This window comes from Atractosteus spatula, chromosome 9 (genome assembly GCF_055471065.1).
Source record: "Atractosteus spatula isolate fAtrSpa1 chromosome 9, fAtrSpa1.hap1, whole genome shotgun sequence".
NCBI classification, from domain to species: Eukaryota; Metazoa; Chordata; class Actinopteri; order Semionotiformes; family Lepisosteidae; genus Atractosteus; species Atractosteus spatula.
Window position 1 is genome coordinate 18,084,727 of NC_142714.1, and position 28,000 is coordinate 18,112,726.

A 28,000-nucleotide genomic window follows, 5' to 3' on the forward strand; every position below is an offset into this window, starting at 1 on the left:
ATCATAGACATATTCCAAGTTTTAACAAATCATCAGACTTACACTTTTATTATCCTAGCACTTTGAAAAGGAGTACACAGCTTTAAGTCTTGGACAAAAGCAAGAGTTATATGGATATTATGAGCATTATAAAACTGCATTTGTAATACAGTTTAGTTCTGGTGAGAAGAAACCAATCTTGCTCTCTAGTTGTCTTTCATTAACGTTAATCAGAATCTTCAAAGTCATGAGCACAGCAACACGAGGTATTATATACATGAGCAGCCAATATAAAATATTGTACTGTACTTGCTACTCCACTCCACCTATTCATTTACTAACCACTTCATCCAATTCAGGGTCACAGAGGAGCCAGAGCCTACTGTTCTCCAATTATCCATCAAATCTAATTGACTTTTTGTAAAGTGTTTCTTGTCAATGACATAGTTTGTTTTCTCTATACATTCAAAAAGCAAAATACAAGTCTGTCAGAATTAACCATTCTCTTAAAATACAATGAATGTAGTAGTGGATCAGGAGTGGATCATCATCAAATTGTACTTCTACCTAAAGAAAATAAGTGAAAAAAAAAACAGAACAGTGTGACTTAAGACTATTGAATAGCAGACTTTGCATTTTAGTGCTTTAAAGCTAAACAATTCACATTATTCAGCCATACTTTGAATAATAACAGTAACCTTATCTTGTAAATACCTGATATTGTGTCAATCATATTGTTTTGTAAGTACATGCACTGAATATTTCTGCACATCTACAATTTGACTGCGGCTTTGCTGCAGATATACTGTAGGTAATGAGGCCTTTGAATAAATGAGTGCAAAGGTTTGCTCTGTATTAATATTCTGTGATGTACTACTTTATAAATTGGTCTAAACTCTTTATGTTAATTAATCTTTTCTCATGATGCCAGCAGGTGAACTAGCTGGCCACTGTGTTTACTGAGGAGACTGCAGTATTGGTATTGTTGCATACAGTACCTCTCTGGGCTTTTTTCCTACTTTGCCAGTGTTTAACACGACATCAATAAGCCAACACAAGCTGCTCAGCAAATATACTGTAAGCAGTTAAAAGGAAGAATGTGTAATACAGAATCACACTTAATTCAAGTTACCACAATCGGTGAATTCATATCAATACTGTATTGGTTTAAACATCTGTTTACCATGTTTACTGTAAAAGGATAACAGACTAAAAAGAGGTATCACAAATGATGATGTTTGCATGATTCATAAAGATTGAAGATAAGAGGTCATTGAGCAGCTGCTGCTAGTTTTGGAGAGATAATTAAGAACAAGATGATATTCCGTGTGTTGGTGTATAAAGTTCAGTCTTGTGCAATATGGGCCCCTTATCTAGCTCATGTGATCACTTTGCACAAAGCATTTGTTATAGTGAAAATATCCTGCAAAGACGTCTTTATAGCTACTGTTTCTTACTACCCTGCAAAGACCAAGGAGGCTTCGCTTGTGAACTGTAGTTGCAGGAACTGTGCTCTGAAACAGGCAATTGGAAAAATTAAAGTAAGCAGAGGTGAAAGGAGATTTTCACTTCATTCTCCCTGGATTTATTTCCCTCTACTTGCCATACTGAAAGAAAGAATACCAAGAAATGAGAGAATGAGCTCTGAAATCCTCATAGTATATGACTACTGTGTTTTATGTAAGATACTGGGACTTGTTTCCATTGCACATCTTATGTATTTACAGTATGTCCTACAATTTGTTCAGATACAGACATACCCTTTCTTTTGTCAAGGTGGGAAGCAAGTCCCTACAAGCCTACCAACAAAAGATTATCTGTTTGTCAACCTCAAGGCATATTTTGGAAAAATACAGCAACAGGCCTGTGTTATCATGTCAGATAAAAAATCTAAAATTCCAAAATTCTAAATCTGTAAAGAAATAAAGTACCCAAGTACTGGAAATGACACAATTTCCTCAAATGTTACTGAAGAGAGATTTCTTTGTAAAAAATAAAAGACGTTCATTTTTTATTTGTGCAATACGCAATGCTAACATTTTACTCTTTCACCAACAATTCATGCATGCACTCAGTGTCAAAGCAATCCATTTAAAAGCAGCATGATAAATTAGGGTATTAACAGTGAACCTATAAAATATTTATTGTGGAATATTTAGGTACAAGGTCAAAGAGCAAGACTGATTGTATTGTAGATTTGTAACATTATACTTTATCTTAAAAGGTATTGTTCTGTAGCATAAATGCCCTATAAAACATTAGGAATGACCAATTAAAAAGAAGGTTTTCTTCTTTCCTGTTCTAGCACTGTTCATATTCATATTCACAATTCATTTTTAAATAACTCTTAAGTTAGATAACTAGAGGAAGGATCACTTACTCAAATCGAACATTAGTAAACGGATGCATATGTTTGATAAGAACTTCTTGTTCTGCATCTGTGAACTCTGTTGGCAAAACATGACTGAGGATGTGTTGTGGTGCCAACCTTTGGCACAAAATGCACATACAGGATGAGCTATCTTGGCCTGCAGGACAGCCTCTGGCACAACATTTGAATTTGTATGAGAGAGTAATCTTTGACTATCACATGGTTCTGTTTGCAGAATATGGAAACTGAAGCTGTACAAAAAATTACTTTTTAATAGCAATACTGCCACCTTTTGGATATGACAAGAACATCATTCTCATTTGTGTTCTTTTTTTGACTTACAAAAGCAAAATCTAAAAAGAAATACTCTGTATTAAGTTGTGATAGGGGGCTACTTTATAGACATGCACTGCTCAAGAAGTTCCTAAATGATTCCACTACACCAGAATTAAAACACAATTTTGCAATTTCTTGTTTTTTGTGAAATGAACATGGACAATATCTCTAGGCTGTATTGTGAGGGCAACAACAGAGAAACAAAAAGGCAAGCTACATGATCACAAGGATTATTGCAAAGCATTAAAAAAAAACTTGAGATACTGTTATCTCAACAGTATCTCAAGCTAGATAGTCTAGCTATCTAGCTACTCTAGCTTTGAAGACTATGACCTTTTGTAAGTTGTCATAGTGCATAGTGAATATTTAAAATTGGCAATATTATTGACCTAAATTAAGAAAAAAATCATATTATAAAAGTTTAAAAGTTTACTACAGCAGAAATAAGAACATGAATCATAGATTTAAAAACTATCCACATATCAATCAATATTAGAGATATTTCAAATATCTCATTTAATATAAATGAACACATTGTAAGTTACAGTATATCGCACAACAGGACTCCCATATTATCAGTATGTATTATCAGTGAACTTCCTGAAAGTATGTTTGTCACAAGTGTACAATTTACATGTGCATTCCATGCTTTCTCTCCTATTTACGTTTGTCACCAATCACCAAAATTGTAATATTCATGGCAAAACATCGGCAGGGGACTGTTGAAGAAGAGGCATGCAGAGATAAAAAAACACCTTAACTATGATATTCTAAACGGGGGCATTGGTGTGCTCGAAGCTTGTTATACACAGGTTTATGCCATGATTCCCATGATTATCCCAGAGTTTGCTGTTCCAGATATGGCAGAAATCCCAAATTCCAAATCACTGGATAATCAACAGGTAGTTAAATCATCAAGATCAACAATGTCATGTCAGGACCCACTATTTTGTAATATCATCCTTCTCACTCTGCTACAAGTTTGACAAACTCTCCAATGCCACAGGAAGCATCTCGATTGAGGACCGAGATCAACAAAGCAGCTTGTACAGGTATCCCTAACTGAATCTTTTACAGGACAGGAGAGGCTGATTTGGGCCAGAGGATGGACAAATCCTTTTGTTTGTTGGACTGAAAGCAGATGAGTTGCAGAGGGACTTCTGGGGGGGGAAAAAACTCGTAGAGTGCATAGAATATCAATTCTGTTTCCAAGTTTTTACAGAAAGTGAGGCAGACCCAAGCAAATGACGAGTAGTACAGATAACAAAATGAAGAATTTTAGTCCAAGATATTTAAATAACTGTCACAATTGCCACTTACTTTGCACTGCATATGCGTTTTAATCACAGATAGTTAACGAGAGTGAAAAATAGGCCAATAAGCCTAGGAAATAAAACCAGCAAGCTATTAAAATGAAATGGCAGCTACCTGTTACTAAGGCGTTTGGGATATAATTTGGAATAGAATTTCCTTACATCCAACAGGCTACTTCTGTGTTTACCAATGTTGTGACTTCTGTAAGACATTATACTTTGAAGAAAGGAGAAGTGAGCTCACACCCAAAGATGGCTCCACAGCCAAAATGTTGTTTCCTTTCTGCTCTTTTCAGCAAGGAATAAACCTTTAACTTTAACCTTTAACTTCTTCCTTTGCAGTCTTCGCATGCTGACGCAGCTACCTACTTGAATTATTATACTTTGTTAATTTCGGAAAATTATTTTAATCCTTACGACACTAATTAGATCCTTTTAAGTGTAAGACTGTTAAGATAAAATATCTAAGCATTCTTTTGGGTACCTATATACTTGCCAGTTTCTTCATATTGCCAAAAATATAAGACTTAAGCACTTTCACTGAAACACGGTGCATATCCAGTAATTCTGAAATAAAAAATGAATAGAACACCAGATTTCTTGTCTTGTTCTAAAGACATTAGCTGTAATGAAAGAGAGATGGACTCAACACCATAACTTTAAAATAATGCATGACGTGAAATTGGTGCACAAAACTAAACATTTAGTTTTAGCGTATGCCTTTTTGGGAGTTTCATGTTCTGTTTTTAATTCTTAAAATCACCTTGCTTCTTCAGCCTTATAAAAGTTTTGTCAAATCTTGAAGAACCTGCACTGCTGCACTACTATACTAGTAAGTTGTTGAAAGCATGATGTATCTCAACAGCATTTGAGCACTTTCCTCTAAAATTCAACAATTAAAGGTAGTGTTTTGTGTGTAGGATTTCTTTAATGAAAATTAATTGAATGAAAAAGTCAACAAGGTGGTGAAGGTCCCCATAGCTTCTATAACATATATTTAATTCTGAAGGGTTGAAAAAGCCGTGTAGGCCTGAGAAAGAAAATATCATTACCAACATGCAATGTAAAATCAATTCAATGCAAAATACTCTCTAGTTTAATCTTTAATCCCCTTTATTACAATTATTGTTACATACAGTAGTAGGAAAATAGCATGCCCTTCAACATAATGACACTTCAAAACACTGCATTAAAACGATTACTAAAAAAATAAAAAGGTGAATATCAATGGAACAGTAAAAAACGTACAACACAGCTATCAGCAATGTACCTGAAGTAGAAAACTGTAAAACAAAGCCAAATATTTTTAGTTAAAATGAGATAAAACAAGCAAACAAATATTGGAGTACTTCTAATAAAATACAAGAAATGCATGACACTGGAGAAGTAGGTCTTCCTGGACAAGAACCACAGGCGAAATTTTAAGCTTGCGGAAAACAGTATCACAGATAAAGCAAGGACCGAAAGAAACCCAAGATGGTCTAATGCCAGGCTTATAAGTTTTATTTTAGGAAACAAAACCTTTTAAAATGTGTCAATGAGAAAGAGCAACTAAAACAGTTTTCTCTTTACCAGAAGATACTTGTAATTGTCCTTGGTGGGTTTTAACAATAGCTGGTTCTCAAAAGCGCTGATGGATTCAGAACAGAGTGGATTCATTCACACACACAAAAATATATTGTATTCTCCCCCCTCACTTCCATTTTCCATAATGCTTGTAGACCCACAGAATCTCCAAAACCCTTCTCTAAACTGCAGTATACTTTTTAAATAGCGCAATATACTTGGTTGTTTCAAAATAGAGTGACGTAAGGCAAAAGTTACAAATGGATTTTAGAAAATTCTAACCAAAGGAACATTTGTTCATTACATAATTTCTTTTAGCTATGTTTTTTGTTTATTATTGTACAGTCAACAATTTTCAAACTGATTTAACTCTTAACAGAATATTGTCTGAATTATATTTTTATGGTATCATGTTTTTAATATCTGAATCAATATGCAGATTTTTTAATGCAGAGTTTTAAGTCAGTACTGGACTTCTTTCATTTTCTTCTAGAAAATGTGAACTTTCAGTATTCAGGTGGAAATGAATTCACCATGCTTGTTTGAGTGTTTGCATCCATGCGTGTCTATTTGCACATGTGTATCTCTATATATGACTATATGTACACAACTATTTATGGAAACAGGTTAGTTATTGATGTTGGCTGTTAGCAAATCACATGACAATCACATTAAGGACATCTTTACATTAAGGAAAACGGTGAACACAAGAATAAACTGTATATACAATCCATCTGCTGATAAGACATGTTAGTAGTATCAGAATGGTTCTCTCTTAGGGAAAAATATTTTGTCTTGCATAGACATCTTTCAACATAGCAATCCACAGAATCAATACCTGTGTTACCAACACATGCCTAGTGGAAAATCAACTTTGTACCTACCCTCTATTACAACACCACTAACAAAAAGAAAATACTTCTATACATTTCCAACTAAGCACATTTTACAACTATTAAATAAATGCCCTCAGATGCCTCTATGGAGCATAAAAAAGTGTGAATAATCTTAAAATCTGAGGAACAACCACTCCCATCCAAGGACTAGAGGGTCATACAAATCTCATTCCATTTTCATAAATCCCCCCCAAAATTAAAAATACACTACATATTACATTTGCCATCAAGCTCTTAGTTTAAGTACAGCAACAAGTGTAAAATATGGGAGGTAAAACACAGAACACATGCTTGGCATCTCATTGCAAAGGTTTTAATGAAAGTGCACAAATTCGCAGTTGAATAGATGTTACTCAAGCAGATATAATGTGTTTCTTAAAAGCCAATAAGACTTGACCCACTTAAACATATGGATGAAGATGCTACCTTTACCCATTTGAAACTCTGGAACCCCGAGAGCTATAGGTTTGCAAAAGGATGACCTGGAGTAAAATTGTTAGGAAGAAGTTGGCCTGAGATAAATCTAAAAAGGAGGCATTTCAAAGCAGAGGCACCTGGTAAAGTCATGACAGCACTTCAAATGTGGATTATTTGGTAGGTTTATCACAAGAGGCTAAATAACATTAGCATTAAAAAGATCCTGTGTCCACTCCCCTACGCCAAACTGAGAAAGCCTTTGGCAGAGGATGAGTCTGTGTGGTGAGGTTCTCAGACAGGCTTTGTGGTGGTGTTGTAGACAAGGCGCTCAGTGTCTTCAGTGGTGGAAATGGTAGAGCCGTTAACATTCACACGCGGCTGCCTTCTGGCCCGTTCTCTCTTATTCTTCAGGAAGCAATACCCTAAAATGGCCAGCACAATTGCTATGGCAACTCCAAGGAGAACAGCCACAGCAATGGAACCTTAAAGAAGTGAGAACAAAAAAGAGAATCAATATTCACAAGTCTTTTCAGAAGATTTTGCAAAGAGCACACATATTGTATATGTGCTGGTGCACATGAACCTCTCTGACAGTTTGGTGGAAAACTTATAAGTTTTGAATAAGTTCTTGACTTATTCAAAGTGAAAATAAAATAAAAATGGCTTCTCAGTTACTGTAAACAGCTACATGCAGGTAATAAATAACACATTGCTACTTTTTGTTACTACTGCCACGTTTACTAGTGCTCTAGGCCACTCTTTATAAACTCAGGTCAGACAAACAAAAGACAAACAGTTTGACAGACAAACATTTTGAAACTAATGTCATTTTGGCTCCCTACAGTAGCAGCTCAATTCTCACAGGAGTCAGCATTGTATCCATTGACAATCCACCACAGTGCCAAAGAAAGTAAAATTTCCTTTCTGTGGATATGTACTGTAGAATAAAGCCAATATTATTTTTTACCTTTTTTTTTTTCCTTTTTCAAGCATTTAAAAATTAACACTTGAGATACCAGGGGGTTGTATGAAAACCTAATGTGAGGCAGTGAATGGAAGCATTTACTGTTAATTTGTTCAACATCAACCACATTATTCCAAAATTTCTCACCCGATTGAGACTTGTCCGACTCCTGACGTTCAAATAATCCTCTTGCAAAGACGTCTTTTTCTAAAAAATAATTTTATTTTAAATGAAGAAAATAAGCCTTGACAATGCAGAATGTTCTCATTTCCAAGATAAAATGAATTTAGCATTTTCTCACTGCAATCAAAATGCATTTTACTTAGTACTGACATCAAGAGCTACATTTAAAGGGCCACATTTATTTAAATAGCATTACAAAAGTTTATCCACAAAAAATACCACAGAATACACAGAATGATTGTCCAAAGCATTGTTGTATTGTATTCAGTGATAGAACAAAATACAACAGTGGTTCTCTCTAAAAAAATGCTTTAAAAGAAAAAAAAATAGTTACAGAACTAAAACAGAACCTTTTGTTGCAACTGTTTTTGTTTCTATGTTGTTGACCACAAAACTGTGTGGGGAAAAGGATGTCACACCTGTTACTCCACTGCAGGCTTTCTGACATTCTTCCTCGGTCGCAAACCTGTTGTTACTGCCTTGACAGCCTCCATAGTTGAAACGATGGCAGGTCTTATCCAGGGGGTCGTAGTACCATCGGGTCATGCTGGCACGGCATGGACCGGTCATGGGAGGTTCAGTACAATGGACTGGAACAAAGAAAAGGTCCGTTTGTTTTTAAGGACAAGTAGGCAAGATTTTTTTAAAAGCGGGGGAAATAAGAATGATGCCACAAGGCAATTTCTAAAAAGTGATCTGCGTTCCTGAACACAAGACTTTCAAATTGCTACTAACGTACTGCATCTCCCACTAGTTGAATCTTTAAGAAAAGCAAAAAGGGATCTTTTGTAAATAATGCAATACATGGCACAGAGAGAGAGTTCTGGATTATTCAAACAAAGAGCTGTCCTTTATAGAATCATTCTGACCAACAGAATGACCTCTCATATGAGCACATTGGCTCAAAATAAATTATAATTTCCTTAAAAAACTAAAATAAAATAGAATCCTAAAAAAAAAAATTATCTATCCAATTAATTTATCACATATTCACATAGATATAACTTATAACATCTAACATAAATTGTGGATAGTGTATATACTGTATATAATATAGATAAACAAACCATAAAAGGAAATAGGAAATGCTTCACATAATTAATGGCTTGTTATTTGCTAATTCTTTTATGTACAGTGGTGGACACAGGTAGGAATAATGTGTATCGCAAAACAAATTTAACAATTCAAATAAACATATATGGACAGCCCAAATCAAAAAGGATACTAATTTCAAATTTCAAAGTGCATGAAAAATACAAAAACTGCATAACGTAGGTTATGTAGAGCTCATTGTAAATGCTTTTGTTTTTTTAGCTATTCTTTATAGCTGCAGGAGTTTCTTAACCATTACTGTACAAATGCTAAAGAATGCAGGTATGGTCATCAAGAACATTGAATTATAATAGCAGTTATAATTTGTGTGGCTTTTAATATGTAAGCACTTGCAAACTACCTGTACGTCAGATATTAAAAATAACAACAGCACAGCAAACATCTCATATATAACAATTCATTGTTGTTGAATCTGCATTAACGTTTTGAAATAAAAGTGGAATCTTTTAACATTGAGTTCGGTCTCATATCTTTGCAATGCTACAATGCTCCCCTAGCTATTGTAGAGTCTTTGTTAGCAGGTCGAGTAACTCATCACTAAATGCATCAACCACAACCACAAAACATCTTTATGTATTTACAACTGTAAATGCATCACATTTCCAATTAATTTAATTCACAAAATTTGGAATGATATATTGAATCAGTCTTATAATAATTTTAACAACCACCTAAATACCTAGTTCATATAAATAATTCAAAAGATGTATCATGGTACTATTATAAAAAATAAAAACTGTCACTAGATCACTGGAGAAAACTTTAGTCTTGCCTTTTTCCTTCTCAATGTCAATCTCCAAGAGACGGTTAAAGGTTCTATTAACTGTAAGAGAAGAACAGTTAAGACATTAGACATTATATTTTTACCATATCAGAGGATCAGGTAAAAATCTGGATATTGGTTAAAAATAATGATAAAATAGCATCCGAAAATGACCACAGGGTGTAGACAATGAAAGGATTATAATTTTAGAAACCTGAATAGGAATGACAATATATTTGTAGTATGCTATAAACTGAAGTGAGCATTTATTCTTATGGTAATCTATTTTTTAACTATAAAGCCAAGATTCAGCAAAAGAAACACAGAATGTTTACTATTATATCAATAAAAATAAACAAAATCCACACCCCTGCAAGTACAAACTTTTGGGACACATTCATAAAACAGGAATCACAATGCAAAGTTTTTTTCTTCTCTGAATAATTTAACAGACAATCCTACAAATGTTTGCTGGACAGAAATATCCCTAAAAGGCTTAAGAACAACCCACAACCCACAAAAAATTGTATTTTTCCAATCAAAAACATTCCTGTATTTTGGCTTAACTCACCTTCATCAAAATACATTTATTATTTGTTTTCTAAAATTAACAAAGTACATTTGTTCATACCTAGGACAAGGACTTCCAACCTTTCTGGGAGGATCAATTTAAAACATTTAACAAGACAAAGGGTTTTAAATAAATACATCAAATTGGAAAACTGAGCGGATAACTGTTTTTAAATGCCATGTTTTTCCCTCAGAAGGAAACTATACTGAATTATTAAATGCAGATATTCACTGGTACAACCAGTAGTGAGAATCCCAGTTTTGAAATACGTTTGTAACTTACGGGACTGGCAAGAAGCCTCATCTGATCCATCGCTGCACTGCTCAATTTGGTCGCACTCCAAGTCACCATTAATACAACAGCCATTAGCACAGCGGAACTGGGATGTTGAGCATGGCACAGTACAGTCTGTAAGAGACAGGACATGAGGAAATACCTTTGGCCTTGTACATAACATCTAAACTCATTTTATATATGTATATATCAAATGTTAGCTGTTTCAGAAAGAGTGTCTGTAACTCTCTACCATTCTTTTGCAAATTAACCAAAAAAGAAGACATGAATTTACAAGTTACAGCTTTCAAAGTATGAGAGTGGTCAAGATGTGAGAAATGTTCAGATTTTCACCAAAATCTCTATGTTTACTTGATAAATATATTAGTATATAATATTACACATACTTTATAATATGCTACTATGACTGATTCACCTATATTTTGGGAAAGCATCTTCAAGAACTCAAAGAGGACTGAGCAGTAATGGTGGTGTGAAGACAGTTTGGAGCATATTACTTATAAAAAGAGTGTGATGTGACATTTTCCATCCCACAGAAGACATGCAAAGTATATCAAACAATGTCTGATAACAGGAAACAAACCATATTCACTTTAATTTTAAAGCCATGAGAAATTTAATTTTTATTATATTGAAATCCATCAGTGGTCATGTAGTTCATGCCACAGCACAACATGCCTATGTAGGTTTGTAGAGGACTTGCTTAAACACTTACCAGTAGGATGCAAAAATCCTCTACCTCCAGGTACCACTGGGGAATCAGTTGTAACTAAAAAACAAAACAAAAATATATCAGCTATCAGAGGGGAGGAGAACAGAGTGATGAAGCCACTTTATAGATGGGATTATTAGGAGGCCATGATTTGTAAAGACCAGGGGGAAATTTGGCCAGGATTTGACCTGGGTTAATACCCCTACTCTCTTTGAGAAGCACCCTGGGATTTTTAATGACCATGGATAGTCAGGGACTCAGTTTTATGTTTCATCAGATGGTGCCTTTTTTACAGTATAGTGTCCCTATCACTATACAGGGGCATTAGGACCCACACAGACTGCAGGGTGAGCTCCCCATGTTGGCCCCACTAACACCTCTTCCAGCAACAACCTTAGCTTTCCCAGGAGGTCTCCCATCCTGGCCTTCTTAGCTTTAGTGGGTTGTCAGTTGTGAGTTGCAGGGTGATATACAGTAGCTGCTGGCAAACAGCAGATTAAGCATTTCCTTATTGGATATTAGACTGTGGTGTCCTAATATCTGTCCTTACTGGATATTGGATATTACTGTGTCAAGTACACACTTCAGGCAGTTACTGAATGACATTTACCTTTCACCCCATCGCAAGCATTTAAGCAATCCTGCTCTGTCAAGTAATTGTTGCGGTTTTCCTTGCATCCCCCAAAAAGGAAATCTTTACACTTCTGATTAGCTGCATTGTAGTACCAGCGAGGAAAAGAGCCCCGACATGGGCCAACTTTCACTGGCGCAAGACAGTGATCTAGGGAAGAAACAAATTTAAAGTAGAAAAGGAAATTTAAAGATAATCCTGTAGCACATTAAAGCTCTTTTTGTTTCTGAAGTGTTCATGGTAAGAAATATAAACCTGCACAAAATAATGCACAAGGCCTATGTATTTTTCAAACCAGAGATACCAATTATTGCTAATTTCAAATGAATGCCACATATTATGAATTGTAACTCATCTTAAGCACTGTCAGCCATGAGTTACTTCCAAATCCCTTCAGGTCTCTTATTCGTGTTCTGTGAGAATGGAATTTGCCATGCTTGAGTAGTTTTCTTAACTTAACTCTTAACTTCTAACTTAAATTTTCAGCATTAATCAGCTTCACAAAAATGCCACATTATCAGGGTGAGGAAAAACGGGGCACATGTGTTTTCACAATGTTGGAACCTGGCCTAATTACTGGGTAATAAATGTGCCACACACTCTTCAAACAATCAGTCCCGAAATTGTTAATATCCCATCCAGGCTAAAAAAAGAGTTCAAGCAAATGTTTTGCGAATCTAACAGATATTTTATAGGACTTTTTTTGTGACAAATAGCATTGTTGCTGACACCTTTAATAAGGATAACATAACTTAGTAGAAATAATATATGGTAGTGTTATATAAAGCCTAATTTTCACGTCGAGTGTTACATAATTAGGGGGTGCCTGTATAAGGTCGTTCAATGACAAATTCCAAAGAATTCAAGGGCTGTAAGTTCAGCACATATGCAGCAGAGTTATGCAGGAAAACAAGCAAAACACAAATATCACTTTGCTTGCGTGTAGTCTTCTACACGTCCAATATGAAAATTAAAATTAAAAACACCTAGGTATTATTTTTAGACACCTTTCACTCGTCAGCCATTTTACTTTGGTCCTGACTAATCATTGTCAGGACCAAGCATCCCATTATAACCACCACAGAGAACATTGGCCAAAATAAATACAAATGTTTAGTTAAAGTATTCTTACTGTGATAATTAAGATACCAGTACCCTGAATATAGTTCTTATCATCAAGCTTTAACAAGCAAAAAAATACACTAATGTCACTTTTGAATGTTTGTCCTTTTATCTAAAGCAAATAAGAAATTAAAATTACAAATACAAGTGTGCAAACACAGTATGATAATTTTCTATGTACATGCCACATGAGTTCCACTTCTGGCCCTTTTTAATCCTATTACGTTCAATTCCTCTGTTATATTTTTTTATCCATTATTTCTGTACTGTTTATTAATTTCCTAAAACATGTATCATGACAAAAGTCATTAATATGATATGTATTAAATTGTACACTATTACCTAAGAAGCAGCTATCTTGTTTAACACTTTACAGTTCATTTAAGAAATGGAACCACATATAAATTTGCAGCATTTCTGCCAGCAGAAAAAAAAACAGGTTTACCTTGATTTTATACTCAAGTATAACATTAATACTAAACGACTTATCAAGAAGGTGAAATAGAAACTAATCCCAAAGAGAAAGTAGCTTGGTATACACTCCCTCTACTCTAGAATTATTTATTAACATTGTTTCAACATATACAAGCCTACTTCAGGACAAATCCCAACCAATATGTGACATTCATCACATTTTTGTTTAGTGGGATGTGTAGAGGAATGATTTATTCCTATTATTAAAAAATTAAATCTCATGGCACAGTGAAAAAGCAAAAAAGTTATTTTTTTAAAGCATAAGGTTTTGAAGAGAAGTGAAACAATACAACACAGACAGTGAAATTTGTATTGGGTAGATTGGGTATTGGGTATATTTATATTTATATCTGTACTTATATTCATATGTGCAATACGATTTTTCTGCGTACTGTTCTGTTCTAGTTTGTTCTTTGTGTGTCCTGGACTGTGAGTAACTCTTTTAGTGCACCCCTCACTGTACTGATTGTATTGTATGTATTGTATTATTATTATTGTATCATTCGTTACACTGTGGCTGTGTTGTCTGTGTAAAGCTGCTGTTGCACTGTAATTTCCCTCACGGGATCAATAAAGTATCTGTCTATCTAGAAGGAAGCCACCAATATCAAACCTTGAACAAGAATCAAAGAATCTGATCGACTTTTTATTTAAAACCAAGCCAAGTCCAGGTTCATCCAAGATTTTACATTTTTGGATACAATCCAATCTAAAATATAAAGTTTTGATTAAGTGTAAAGTATATTTTAGATCATAACTTTTAGGCCATTTGCGTTGCTAAAAGATAAACCTTGACCTTAGTATTCCAAATGCCCTCAAAGCATTTTTAATAAGCTACGAAAACACGTACAATTTGGGGATCATGAAAAAATATATTTAAAAAGTATATGTAAAATGAAAACTGCAATGAAAGTTTTGATCAAAAGCATCCACGTAACCTAACCCAACCCTATCTTTTGTTTTATTAAACAAAAATGTTAATCTAAAGTGGGTACTGATCAAGGTTATATTTTCTTAAAATCCATTTAAAATTTCAATTAAGTTGGGGGAATTTTTAGGTTTAGTTTCCAGTGAGTTGCAGATTCCATGTTGGAAATGTTTTGCTACACCTAACAAAAAGGCCGCCACCTCTGAAAATGAGAGCCCCGCACTATTACTCAGTGACTCAGCCCTGAAACCAGAAAAACCAGTTCCTTAGGACTAGGTGGAGAGTTTTGTAAGTCACTTCCTGTTTCAACACACACCGAGTTTGGAATGGACCGAATGCTCCATCCTGTATTTGATTCTGGGCTTGCTAGAATTTCTTTAGAAACCAGCCCCCATTTAAACTACCAAGAAAATCAAAATATTTAAATACAAGCACATCCAATACACCCCCTGTAGATTTGGGGTTAATGAATATTAACTGATATTAAATCAGGAATACTACTCAACAGGAAAATGTATTCAGGAATGTTTATTGAGACATAGTTTTGGCATAACCTGCTCGACTGAGGGTCAACCCCCGGCCATAGAACAAGGAAGTTAGGATCCATGGGCAGAGTGAGGAGATAACCAAGGGGGAGCTACTGTATGAAGGTTACGATGGGAGGAGGGGTGGACAGAGGAACACAAGAAAGAGTCTTACTCTGGTATTGATAGATTACCGTGATATGGAGGATTATGAATAAGAGCAGTAAAGAGTTGTGAAGAACTTGGGTCCTGCCCTCCTTCCCAAACTTTCATAAAAAAAAATCATAGTTGATAAAAAGCTCCAAGCTTAATTAAAACAAATGCCACAAAATGTTAATACTGGTGCAAAGCAGGGCGTTATAATAATAATAATAATAATAATAATAATGTTGCTTTATTAGCCCGATACAATTTCTTGCATTAGGAATTCATCTTTTTGCATACCCCAGCTTGCTCTCCATGAGACACAGACACACAGACAGGAAGAGAAGCTTGGGGTCAGAGCGCAGGGTCAGCCATTGTACAGTGCCCCTGGAGCAGTTGGGGTTAAGGGCCTTGCTCAGGGGCCCAACAGAGTAGGATTCCTCTGCCAGCTGCAGGATTTGAACCGGCAACCTTCCAGTGACAGGCACAGATCCTTAGCCACAGAGCCACCGCTCCGCCCTTATGGCTCATCAAATGGACACAACCAATATAAAAGGGCAAAATTACTTTTAACGAATGAGTGAATAGTTACAGAAGAACACTCAAATATAGTACATGACTTACACCTGTCCATACAGGGGAATTTCAAGATGCCAGCAAACTATTTCCACGTTTTTTACAAGGCAAACATACTGGTCAAAGCTGCTTTCATGTTACAGAAGATCTGATATTTCCATACTGGTGCAAATGGCTGATACTTTACCTTTAATTTCCTGCTTTGTTTTCTTTCACTTTTAATAAAGCCTTAGCTAACATGACATGTATTCTGTAAACTGTTTAAATGTTAGTCTTGTTTCTTAGAAGTGGAATTTCAAAATACAAAGTACAAGTGGTTGTACACTGAGACATGCAAATTAGACCTTATTTGCATTTAAACCCATAAATTTTTCCATTAGGGTTTTAAGAAGGTTATAGCTAAACTACAAGATAAAACCCTCACCATTATAGACAGAAGGGAGAATTCAGGCAGTGACTTGGTAATAACTACCCATGACATTAAAAAAGGACATGGCTGAATTAACGTTAGTTCAGGAATGGTATAAGAAGGTGAACAACAAAAAGCAAAAAAAAAGCACACAGTAGCACCGACAATGGAATTAATTCGTGCTAAACATTCAAGCTATTTGATAATACACCCAAGGAGTTATTTTAACTGCCAAAAGTCCAAGCATTTAGATATAGCAAGAATTCCTAAGCAGAACAGGGCTAGAATACCTAAATATATTTTCTTCTCCCCTGTTTTTAATAGTACCAATTTCTAGAAAGAAGGTCACTTCGTTGAAAAGAAGTGTCATTCTTTAAACTTTCCACCCATTAAGTAGATTGTAAAGTCAGATTCTAAACTGAAAAACGCTTATCAATGACTCTTGCATGCAAAGAGAAAATTACTTATCTGTCCAAGACAGAAAGAGACAATTATTAAATTTAACTGGCATATGATATTTTTGACTAATATAAATGCAGAGTATTGTATCCTTTGTGCCAAACACACAGTAAGCATCTCTCAAACAGTAAGCATCTCTCAAACTAATTTCTTTAGTGCTCAGCAAAGCAAATATTTTAGTTTATTTTTTGTTTCACAAAACAGGTTAAAATCATGAAGACTAAGACTAATTTCTATTCACCTTTGTTGTAAATATACACTTCAGAACATCAAATTTTACTGAAATTTGTAGTAAAACAAAGCCTTAACTATAACTAACTTTGTAAAATTGTTGTTAGCTGTATTTCAAAAGTATGTAAAATTGCTTAAAGCCTCTGAACCTAAAAATGTCTCTTAGATTTTCCCTTAATTGGGTTCAAGAGTGTTGCAGCAAACAGCTTAACACACAGAAGACAATATCACAGTTCAGAAAAACGGTATATATTCTTATGAGTTACTAATGGTTTAATCGAACAAATTTATCTTTAGCTATTGATTGAAGATGCATTTTAAATACAATGGAAGACAACCTTGTGACCAAGGTTGGTGCATATTGCTTTTCAGTCAAACAGTAGAAATACAGTATACAGTCGAAATTCCCAGTAAATACAAACTAGGAGACTTGTCTCTCTTAGCAAATGGGGGAAGAATGATATTTAAATGAATGTCTGTCCTAGAGAACATCACATTCTGTCACAAAATGCTCTAATGACAGGAAATGTACAGTCTCATGTTTCGTTTCATGTAAACAAGCAGAATAATCCAACAGAATATGGCCCGAGTTAAATACTTTTATAATATATATTGCAATGTGGCACATCCCTTTCTACAAATTAGAACTTTGATCAAAGTTCAACATTCACTCCTAAAACAAAAAACAAGCCTTGCTACTATTATATAAAACTGCTTTATTCACCTCATTCCAATCTATTTTAATCTAATATACTTTGATAGCAATACTGTAGAATTACAATACCTTTATCTGTCATTTTTATTTCAAGATATAATAATTAATTTATGGTTTTCTATCCAATAATGTATTTTACCAACAACTTAATTCCTGGAATTCTACATAAGTGATCTGAGCAGTTGACAATTACTCCATTTTATGACAGTATTGCATGGTTTCTCAGCCTGGCCAAAATCCATCAGCCTCAATCTTAATAAATCCCAGCAATGACTCAAATTCAATCAATTAATTGATTTGAACTAAAATCCTTGTTGGAACAGTTTCAGAAAACAGATTCTAGAAAAATAAGAAAGAAAGAATGAAAAACAAAACTAATAAGGGAGTTATGCATTTATAAGGAACTGCACTGTTTGTTACTTACAGGCTATCAGTCACTTCATCACTATAAATAAATATGTCGAAATTCTCAGAGACTGTTTTGTTTAAATGCAGGACAGGACATGCAACAATTTCAGTAAATATTTTTAACATTTCCTTCATATTACTATAGACTTTTTGTCTAGAAAAGTTTTGTTGACTTTAAAAGTCAAACAACTGGGGAAAAAATGTATGTGTTCAGATTGAACTTTGAAAAGCAGAACCAGTCTTGTAGAACAGGATCAAAGAAGAACAATTCTTCTACTTCAAAATCCCTAAGGCATTTTTTTCATAACAATGTCTTATAAGAAATGTATTTTAAATGTTTCTGCCTTGTTATGGTGGAAATTCTTAACTAGCTGGTATTTTCAAAGATATCTCAATCTATACACTCAAGAAACAAAAAATGACATCACAAAAAATTACCAACTGCAGCCAGTACAGACTGAAAGAGCTGGTGGAGCCAAACTGTTGTTGTATTATGAAGGAAAAGTAAAAGGTCCAAATTTAAAAAGTCACATTTACAATACAACCTCAACAGCTCTCAAACTAGATAAGATAGGCTGTCCTGCTTATAGAGGATTACTGTATCTAACTTTTCTCCAACTCTTTTTGAAGCACCGGCGCCTGTAAAGCTGGAAGAAGTTGTTGAATCGGTCCAATCCAATCCAGTAATTAACTGATTTAGCATATTAATAGCTGAGTTAAAATGATTTTCTTCAGATACACCACTAAATGAGCACTTTGGAAATCTTTGGTGGAAGAGAGTTGAATATGTGCAGCACTATCTTATTTCAGTAGACTGCACCTGTGATTATGGGGTTTCTATTTTCCACTGCAAGCATTTTGTCATCTTCTGTATCTCTCTAGATTGAACCTGTAGAGACTAATGCAGACCCCTATCTATCCTGAAGGCAAGGTGACTGCTGGAGTATTATAAAACAAATGTGGAAAAAAGGGACAGTAAGAGACTTCTTACTTCTAGTCCACAAAACAAGGAACCAGAAATTTAAATTCCCATCAATAATTTTGGACAGCCCTGCCCCAAGGGAGTCATTCAGACATGGAGGAGCTCTGTATCTCTAAGATTAACTTTTATGAACAACAGAAAACATCCTTATACTGTAAATATAACGGATAAGATTTTTTTTCTTAGAAGGAAACAGATTAAAACTACAAATTGATAAAAAAAATTGACCTCATCAATGGTTGGCTATGTATTTATAAGAGACAAAAATACAAGCAAGACAGAATACAGTTTTTGCTTTTAACATTTTACATACCTCTTTCTATGCCTATAATTTAATTCATATGCATCATGAAATGACTTTTTATTAATAGAGATTCTCTAATAACTGAGATAGTTCTGATACCACTAGAATGATAAATGTTAAGAAGTTTTATTTCATTTTTCAGATTAAATTTATTTTAAATAAAAGTGTGAACATTTTGAAGGTCAAGAATAATGCTAGTTATTGCAAAAAATAAAAAAAACAAATGCCATTTCATCAAGTATCTACTTGTAGGGGATCTGAAGTAGTTTAAGTTATAAATGTATTCTTGAGCTCTTTCAACAGACTGTTTTTGTCTACATTGTCTACAAGTTTTTTCTTTATTATATGCAATGTAGACATTATCTTTTCCTATACCTGCCGAGTACAGGGCTGATAAAAGTTAATCTTAAATCAACAGAACAATACAACATTATACACAGCTGCAAAACATGAAAATGAGAGTACAACCGGAAGGTCCAAAAAATCATTTAGGATTAAAAACACACTGCTAAGCCATGGTATTAAAATTGATTATTGATTGGTACCTGGGTACTTTCAATAAAAGGTTTGGATGAGCTCCTCAGGTCGATAAGCTACTAGTAACCAAACATGCATGATGTACAAATGGCCCCCTATTATATGCAGCTTTCTTGCACTGTTAGAATTGTTCTGAAATGTAAAGCCATGCCGTCCAAAACAAACATATTTCAGGATAATACCAATAATTACAGTGAAGCTTATCTATGTGATGTCTGGAAAATAGACAACAAAAGGACTACTTAGCAGGAATAAAAAAATCTGATTTTAATAATGCATTAAACAGGAATATGTACAGTAGTACATATTCTGCATTTAAAATGCATTAAAACTTTCATTGAAAAATTAGATATTACTACTTGTGAAATGTGAAAAACATTTTTCCACTATATATTTGAGTAAAATATATTTGAGAACAACAATATAATTAATATTATGAAACTGGAATAAAATACTGTTACCCAAAACTAGCAAGTATTATTAAACAACCTAAATTAGAACTGTCAAAAATTGTGGGGAAAGAAAAGTGTCTTCTCAACTTAAACTGTGATATTTTTATGCACTTATATAAAGACACATGGTAATTATTATACAGGCTTACAGAAGGTAATACACAGTATAAGCAATCAAACTGATCCTCATTAAGATCAAACCTCAAACAGAATTGCACAAGACAAACCAATGGGGAGGGATTAAATTCAAACTTGGATGAAGAACACAAACATTATGGAAAAACTTCAGTCTCTCTCAGTGGTGATCAACTCTAGGCCTGGTATGAATAAACAAGCAACCCCAGAATGAATGACACTTTCATCTGGTTAACCCCAAACCCAAACTGTGGTGGTTGTACAATACTCACTTTCTGATTGTTCTGGTGTGAGCACAAGAATGTTCACTTGGGCGGAGTCAGACTGCCCAGCTTCATCCATCACTGTGAGCTGGAAGACGTACATCCCAGGTACGAGACCAGTCACCTGAGCTTGGTCAACCAGTTCAGTTTTCTAGGATGCAAAACAAGAATTCATTGAGTCCAGCTTAGCTAAATTTCTCAATCAAATCTCCTAGCACTCTCAAAGTGTAACAGATGTAAATATCAGTAGGAACAAGTAATAGGTTTAATCCATGCCGAAAAAAGAAGAAAGAAAACACAACGTTTCAGCCCTGGAGCCTTCTTCAGGTGTCACCTGATGAAGACACTTGAAGAAGGCTCCACAGCCGAAACGTTGTGTTTTCTTTCTTCTTTTTTCAGCATAGAATAAACCTATTACTTGTTCCTTTGCAGCCTACGCATGCTGACGCAGCTACCCACCTGAACTAAATATCAGTAGTATATCTATCCTTATAGAAAGCAGTATTATATCAGAAAACCCATACCTGATATTTATCTTACAGAAAATAAATGTATTAGAAACCTATAGAAGGTTAATGTTGTAATGTAATTTTAATAGAACTTTGATGAGGATGAAGGTAAAGAAAGTTATTTGCTTAGCTAAACAGGATTTAATTCACTAAATTGTGTGATTAAGCCATGCCATACAGTGCGTTTTCTCAAAAGTCACCCACCTGCAGTTTGGCTGATGGGTTTCCCTTGATCATTTTCCACTGGTAATGGACAATCTTGTGGTCATCAGTACTTTCAAGACCATTCAGAATCACTGTCTCGTGGGGCTGGACCACTTTGTCCTGGCCAGCATTGGCAATTGGAGGTTTGTCATCAACATCTAAAACAAAACCAAATAAAGGTTTGATTAGAAAACAAATGAAAAAATAAAAACCAGCTTGCTTATTTTAAATAAAAAACCCATCTGAAAATTATCAGTTAAATATTTAAAATATCACTGTTTTGTTAAAATCTTTTTGGACAATATACGCAATTTCAATTGTGAACACTTCTTAAAATTTAACCACCCAGGGCAAGTGATGTTGATTTTGAACATGAATAATTGATGTGATAAGCATACTACGTGGTTAAATGTAATATTCAGGTTAAAAACAAAGATCACAAACTCAGTAAATTATACTGTATATATGCGTATCCATCTTTTGTGATGTGGGGGGAAAATGCATTTGTACAGAGACTTTTAACTCACAAAGAAAATTACTTCAACAAATGTTTTTTTAAACTTTCCCTCCCCTTACTATACAGACCTGTTTCCAAAATATACAGTACCACTCAATTTGTGAAAAATGAAAACCCTGCGATTACAAAAATAAAGAAGTCATAAAGTCTTTAAAGCTCTCCTATGTGTGTATATTACAAAATGGGGTAAACAAGTTCATTGTAATGGTCTTAAGACCGTATTTTATATTTCTAAAAAATGGATATCTAGGAAAGGAAAAGCCAGACACCCTCCTCTCTACACCACAGGCTGTGAAGGTGACAGTCAACGGAATAGGTTTCAAAACAAAAAACATATATAAAGCTAGATCTTCATACAGTATTTAAAGTTGAGATACAACAGAAAGTCACTGACTCTGTCAGAGTAGGTTCTGGAGACTGGAGACACACTGGTCATTAAGGAAAGCTTACACATGTAAAATGAATATCCCAGTTTAGACAGGTCTTCTGTGGAAGATCTTGATTTGCAGCATAGCCCTTAAACTCAACGATATCATCAAGAATAAATACTATGGAGTGGTTCCTTAAAACATTATTTTCATCAACAATTTAAAATGACTGAATAGCAAAAAAAAGAAAAGGAAATAATATTTAAGATATGGGGTCACTACTTGAGGTCAAACTGACCTTTCCAGATTTAAAAGTTTAGTTTACTCTATACTGACAGGAGGGGGATACAAATGATGTAATTAGCAGACATGGCTGCCTAATGAACACCTAACATGCATAGGCTTGTACAGGGATTCACCAATCCAGCAGGTTTTAGAGCTTTCCCTGTAAAATGGGGCACGACGGATCACGTGCTTCATAGGAGTTACTAGCTAAGCCGACGTTAAGAAACATTCTCTTTTGTCATGCATTTTTTCTTACTTAGCTCAATGATGCAAGGAAGCTTCATCTTAAAGAAGCTATAACATTGTAAATTATGACAATGTTACCAGTGCAAATAAACTATCATATAAGGCTGTGTACTGCAAAAGAAAGCAATAAATATGACATAAAACTACAGTTCCACCATGTCTGGGACAGGCTGTGAGTGGTGTTCTAAAGAGGACAGTACAATCTGAAGAAAAACCTTTACAAACTAAAGGCTGGCATTATGTTAAGACATAATGCATCTACTTTGTTCAATTTCAGTATTCTAGCTTCCATTCAAACACTGCTTTTATGATGGCTGTTGTGGTTAGGATATAGACTTAGTTCAACAGAAAAATGATATATAAAGCACATGGGCAATTATTAATAAAAATAATTATTTTGGAGTACAAGCTAGGACAGTGTGTGGCCACTCTTTAAAGCAAAGAGGTTGCAAATACAGAACAGTGTTGTGTTATTCTGTCCCACTGAGATAATACAACCATGCATCTGGTCTCCAAGTCCTGGAAGTCATATTGTGCTGTACTTCTGTGACACGCTCACTGACACCAATCAGAGCAGACTGCATCAAACAGTTGACCTGACTTATCTCTACAGAGGTTTTGCCTAGTCAGCATCTGAATTCTGTACGGATTATTTTTATTTTCCTTTTTACAGGGTATAGTATAATAATATGCCATAATACAGTATAACACAGCTTTTCAACACGTCAAAATCAATACTCTTAACATGATCAGGAAACATCAAGATCTATCATAATATTGACCAACCCTAATACACGATGCATCACTTGAAACTTTCTGTATCAATCCGGCATCAAATAAACTGCCAGACTGCAACATAAATGAACGCCAGAGGGTAAACACAAATGAAAAACTCAGCCATCACCAAATAAAATCACTGATCAGGTATCTGTGATGCAAAATGAAAGGAGAAGCATGCCTGTGGTTTGTGTGTAATATAGCTGGCAGATTTATGCCAAAGTGCAAGCATATTTTTGTTCTAGCCAGTAGTGGACACCTGGGTTATGGAGGTTAATAAGCAGCTTATGGCTTGAATGCATCATGTGACATTTATGCCATGACTTTCAAGATTTATCCACAGAAGATTTATCCTCAAATTATGAAATGCACTCTAGAGGTTTCACTGGCATCTTCAATCACTAACTAAACAGCTAAACATCCCATTAAGCTTGGCTAACTTGTCCAGTAATTGGCTCAATCAAGTGACAGAATTTGAATTGAAAACCAGATCTGAAGAAATTCATCTTAACATACACAGATAAACACAGATATTTTGGAAAAATGCTAAACATATTCATTTAACCTTTATGTTGCCTCAATCAGCTAATCACTGAAATGGTTTACATTTATAGGCAAATTTAACCTACAAAAAACACTTAAATACACTTTCTATGCTACTTTCTCTCCTATAAAAATCATTACAATTTAAAGGTGTGTTCAGTTTAAGTACTGTACTAGATACTTCCACTACATTCTTGTCTTTGATAAACCTATTTGAATAAATCTTCCTTTTAGTTAGGAACTAATTCAGGAAATATGGATTACTATGTCAGGACAGGAGGAAGTAAAAGAAATGTTAGAACACTTTGGATTTATTCAAATTTCATACTCCTCCACGAAAAGGACATGTGATATGTTGCACTATTTTTAAAGTTCATGTACTCAACTCTGTCAATCAACTGCACACAGTGAAAATGCATTTCACATTTTAAAGGTAATAGAAAGGTTATGCACTGAATACCATGTTATCAACAGCAATATCATTTCCAACGCAACCATCAAAAGAGAAAGTGTCTTGTCAGCCTGGAAAGAGTGCTGTCCCTAGTCCACAACCCTCTGGACCATGCATGCTTTTATTACACAGACTATTCTGAGAATTACAGACTTCTCACTCTACCTGCATAAAAACTAAACTTAATGTTTGACTTTACATTTAGAAACTAAGCCTTTTATGTTATTCCCATTTAGGCTGTATATTTAGGCTTCAGACAGAAGAATTGTTTCATGTTATTCTGAATCAGAAGATGTGGTTATTCACATACTGTAATGTCAAAGAAACATCTGATGAGAATGAAGATCCAGGTGAGACTGTAATTCCTCATTAACACTCCACAGTGAAATAAATCTTAAGAACTGGTTATGATCTTTGGAATATTTATTATTTAAAAATAAAGATTTAAAAAAAATAAAACCTCAAACTTAAAAAATGAAATTCATCCAACATGCTCTAAGAGAGCACTTTACCCTGGTTAGATATAGAACAAAACAATGTACTGAATTCAGAATTTAAGACTGATCACATACAGCTGAAAACAGCAGACAGAATATTCTTCAATAACAATGAAATCTCTAATTTAAAAGAAAGAAACAGATCACTGAAACAATATCTATGGTCTTGTAAATGCTCTCCAATATGGTAAAATGTTGTTGACAAAATCTGCAACATAACTTTCATACATTATTAATGGACAAAAACAGGCATAAACTGTACTCCATTTATGTGCATATGGTTCAATAATACATGTCAAACATTCAAAACAATAAGAATTAAAAACAGCAATTTTGCAACATAAATTCAGTGATATTGGACCCAAAAGATTCCAGTCCTTAAATGTGAGCAGTTATATTGTGAATTTTATGTGTGAATAGTACAAATTCCTTGCTTTTATATACTGCTTTTCAATCTCCACATGTAGTGAATGCAATGAACTTAAAATAAGAGAGACATATTCACAAAGTTTTGTTTTAGATAGGATATAAGAAGGGGAGTTCTGAACATTTGTTTAAGACATGTTTGGATACAGCATCAAGCACTACATCACAATACTCAAGCCTAGAAATGACAAATGCATCCAACTCCTCTGTAGAAGGTTGGAAGAGACAAGCGATGTTATAAAGATGAAAAAGGACCTTAACAACATTGTGGTGCATTTCCAATATAACACTTGGATTAAAGATGGTCCAAGTGGACTGATTCAAGCACCATCAGTACTCTTAACTGAACAGTCCTATAGCTGGTACAACGATCCAGTCACCATAACTTCAGTATTATTACACTTAAGGTGTACTTTGATGCCAAAAAATGACGTATTGGCATATTGAAAACAATTGTACTTTTAAAGTGAAGGACTCGTGTTTCTGGTGAATTTCTAGGTCTAATATTGAAGCTGGAATCTGAAGACCTAATGTTGGGCTCGGAAACTAGACTTTGGACACCCTCTAAAATACTGTGATCTAACCTTTAAACAGAAGAATAAAACGTTAAGGTGAACATCTCCTTGGCTATGTTAGTTTGAAATCTTTCTAATGCCATATGTTAGCCATTGCCTATTGAAATAAGAAATGAATCCATGAACTGAATATTATTACTTCAGCTAATGTATTTGGTGTAAAAATATTTGCTAGTTGCATGAAAGTCTATAGAAAGCTTGAAAATGTTGAAAGATTTCAAATGAGTAGCAAATCAGACCATGTATTAAAGATTCATTTTTAGAGGGGTTCCACACAATATTACAACACATCGTTAATATTCCCATTACTACTCGAAAATGTAATTCTGGAACACAGTTCTAAATGGCACTGGGACCGTAACTTCAATTCTGTGACATCCAAAACTGACCTTTACACTTCCAAGCCCCCCAAGCAGCATTCATTTGCATCAAGAACTCTCTTCAACACTTGTCAGATAAGCTACACATTAACCTCTCAATGTTTAGCCCCTGGTCCTTGGTTAACGATATCAAAAGCTCGAATTCCAAATGTTGTCAGGTTTTTGACAACTAAGCTAACGCTGTATAAAATGTAGGTCATGTAGTGTTGGAATAAAGCGAAAACACTTGTTTTAAACTTCTACTGTAGAAGCTGACGGGTTAAAAGTAGCAAACTACTGGAAGATGTTCAGCTACTCCTACGTACTCCAACTTAAAGGAGTACAGATCAACCATGCGACCCTGTTAAATAGGAAGTGAACGGTTTGCGGCTTACCGGGATTGGTTTGGGGTCCTTCCACGAATTCCTTGTTGACGGATTTCGATATATAATTGCTGAATCCTTGTTTTTTAGCAAACCTGCACACGTAAGTCTGCTTGTAAAGGCAATCGAACAGAAAGCAATGCTTGATCAAGCCCTCCTCCTCCGCGTTTTCCATCAAAGCCAAGTTGCACTTCGGGTTTTTGCAGCAGGCCCTCACACATTCTTTTGTTCGTTGCACTTCGGGAGATGATAGAAAAGTTGCTCCCTCTTTTACCGAGTCGTCTGTATCCAGAACGAAGCCAGGCCTCCCCGTGGTGAAGTTTATTAAGCATTCTTCTCCGTACGTCTGTGCCTCTACTCTGACCGAGTACAGTATTTGCAAGAGCAGTGAAGTGCATAGGAACAATCCAACATGAAATGAAGTCATCTTCAAGAAAGGTAAAAGGGCTTTGGGCTTAATTGTTTTTTTCTTGGTGTGCTGTAAAATAACCAAGTAGGAATGATAAGATTATTACCTGTCTCACAGCTTTACTGTAGCTTATTACTTTGGAATGATCTACACATTGACCATTACACATATTGGGCTGCCTAATTTGTTTAAATTAGTTGGTATCTGAACAGAAAGAGTAAAACGTTTTGTATTCGGTTATTTTACGTTTTTCACAATATATATGAAAATCAACTAATACTTCAGTTTTTTTATAATAAGGCCACACTTACCCTACTGCTCGAGATGGAATCTCCGCTCTAGTTCACGGCTTATCTCGAGCAACCCCCTTCTTGACCAGTCCAGAATAAATACGCATGTAGACCGGGTGAAATTTTATAAACCTCCGTTTTACTTACTTCCCCCTATGTTGGAAAGAAAAAAAAAACCTCACTGTCGAGTTTCAGTCAAGACTGACTCATTCAAGCTTCGTCTGGGTGGATCCTCCCGAGAATAAGACGACACAAACAATTTAACCCTTTTTTGTTTCTCAGGTGTGTCGCTACCTGTGTAGAACCCAGGAAGTGAAATTTTACACCACACGGAACACTCGCGGTGACGCATCTCGGGGGCTGGGTGTGAGAACAGTTGCGACCTTCTG

At 34.9% G+C, this 28,000-nt stretch overlaps 1 protein-coding gene across 1 annotated transcript; it reads right to left on the reverse strand.

Annotated features, from left to right (window-relative positions):
• Positions 1 to 5,094: 5,094 nt before the first annotated feature.
• Positions 5,095 to 27,940, reverse strand: spint1a (serine peptidase inhibitor, Kunitz type 1 a). Its single transcript, XM_088926117.1, has 11 exons — positions 27,633 to 27,940; positions 26,925 to 27,390; positions 21,486 to 21,643; positions 20,782 to 20,923; positions 12,089 to 12,259; positions 11,482 to 11,535; positions 10,755 to 10,880; positions 9,911 to 9,961; positions 8,445 to 8,615; positions 7,990 to 8,049; positions 5,095 to 7,360 (listed from the first exon to the last, which is right to left on the reverse strand). Exons 2-11 carry the CDS (start codon positions 27,337 to 27,339, stop codon positions 7,170 to 7,172), a joined length of 1,539 nt encoding a protein of 512 aa, XP_088782243.1. The 5' UTR covers positions 27,340 to 27,390; positions 27,633 to 27,940; the 3' UTR covers positions 5,095 to 7,169.
• Positions 27,941 to 28,000: the final 60 nt, after the last annotated feature.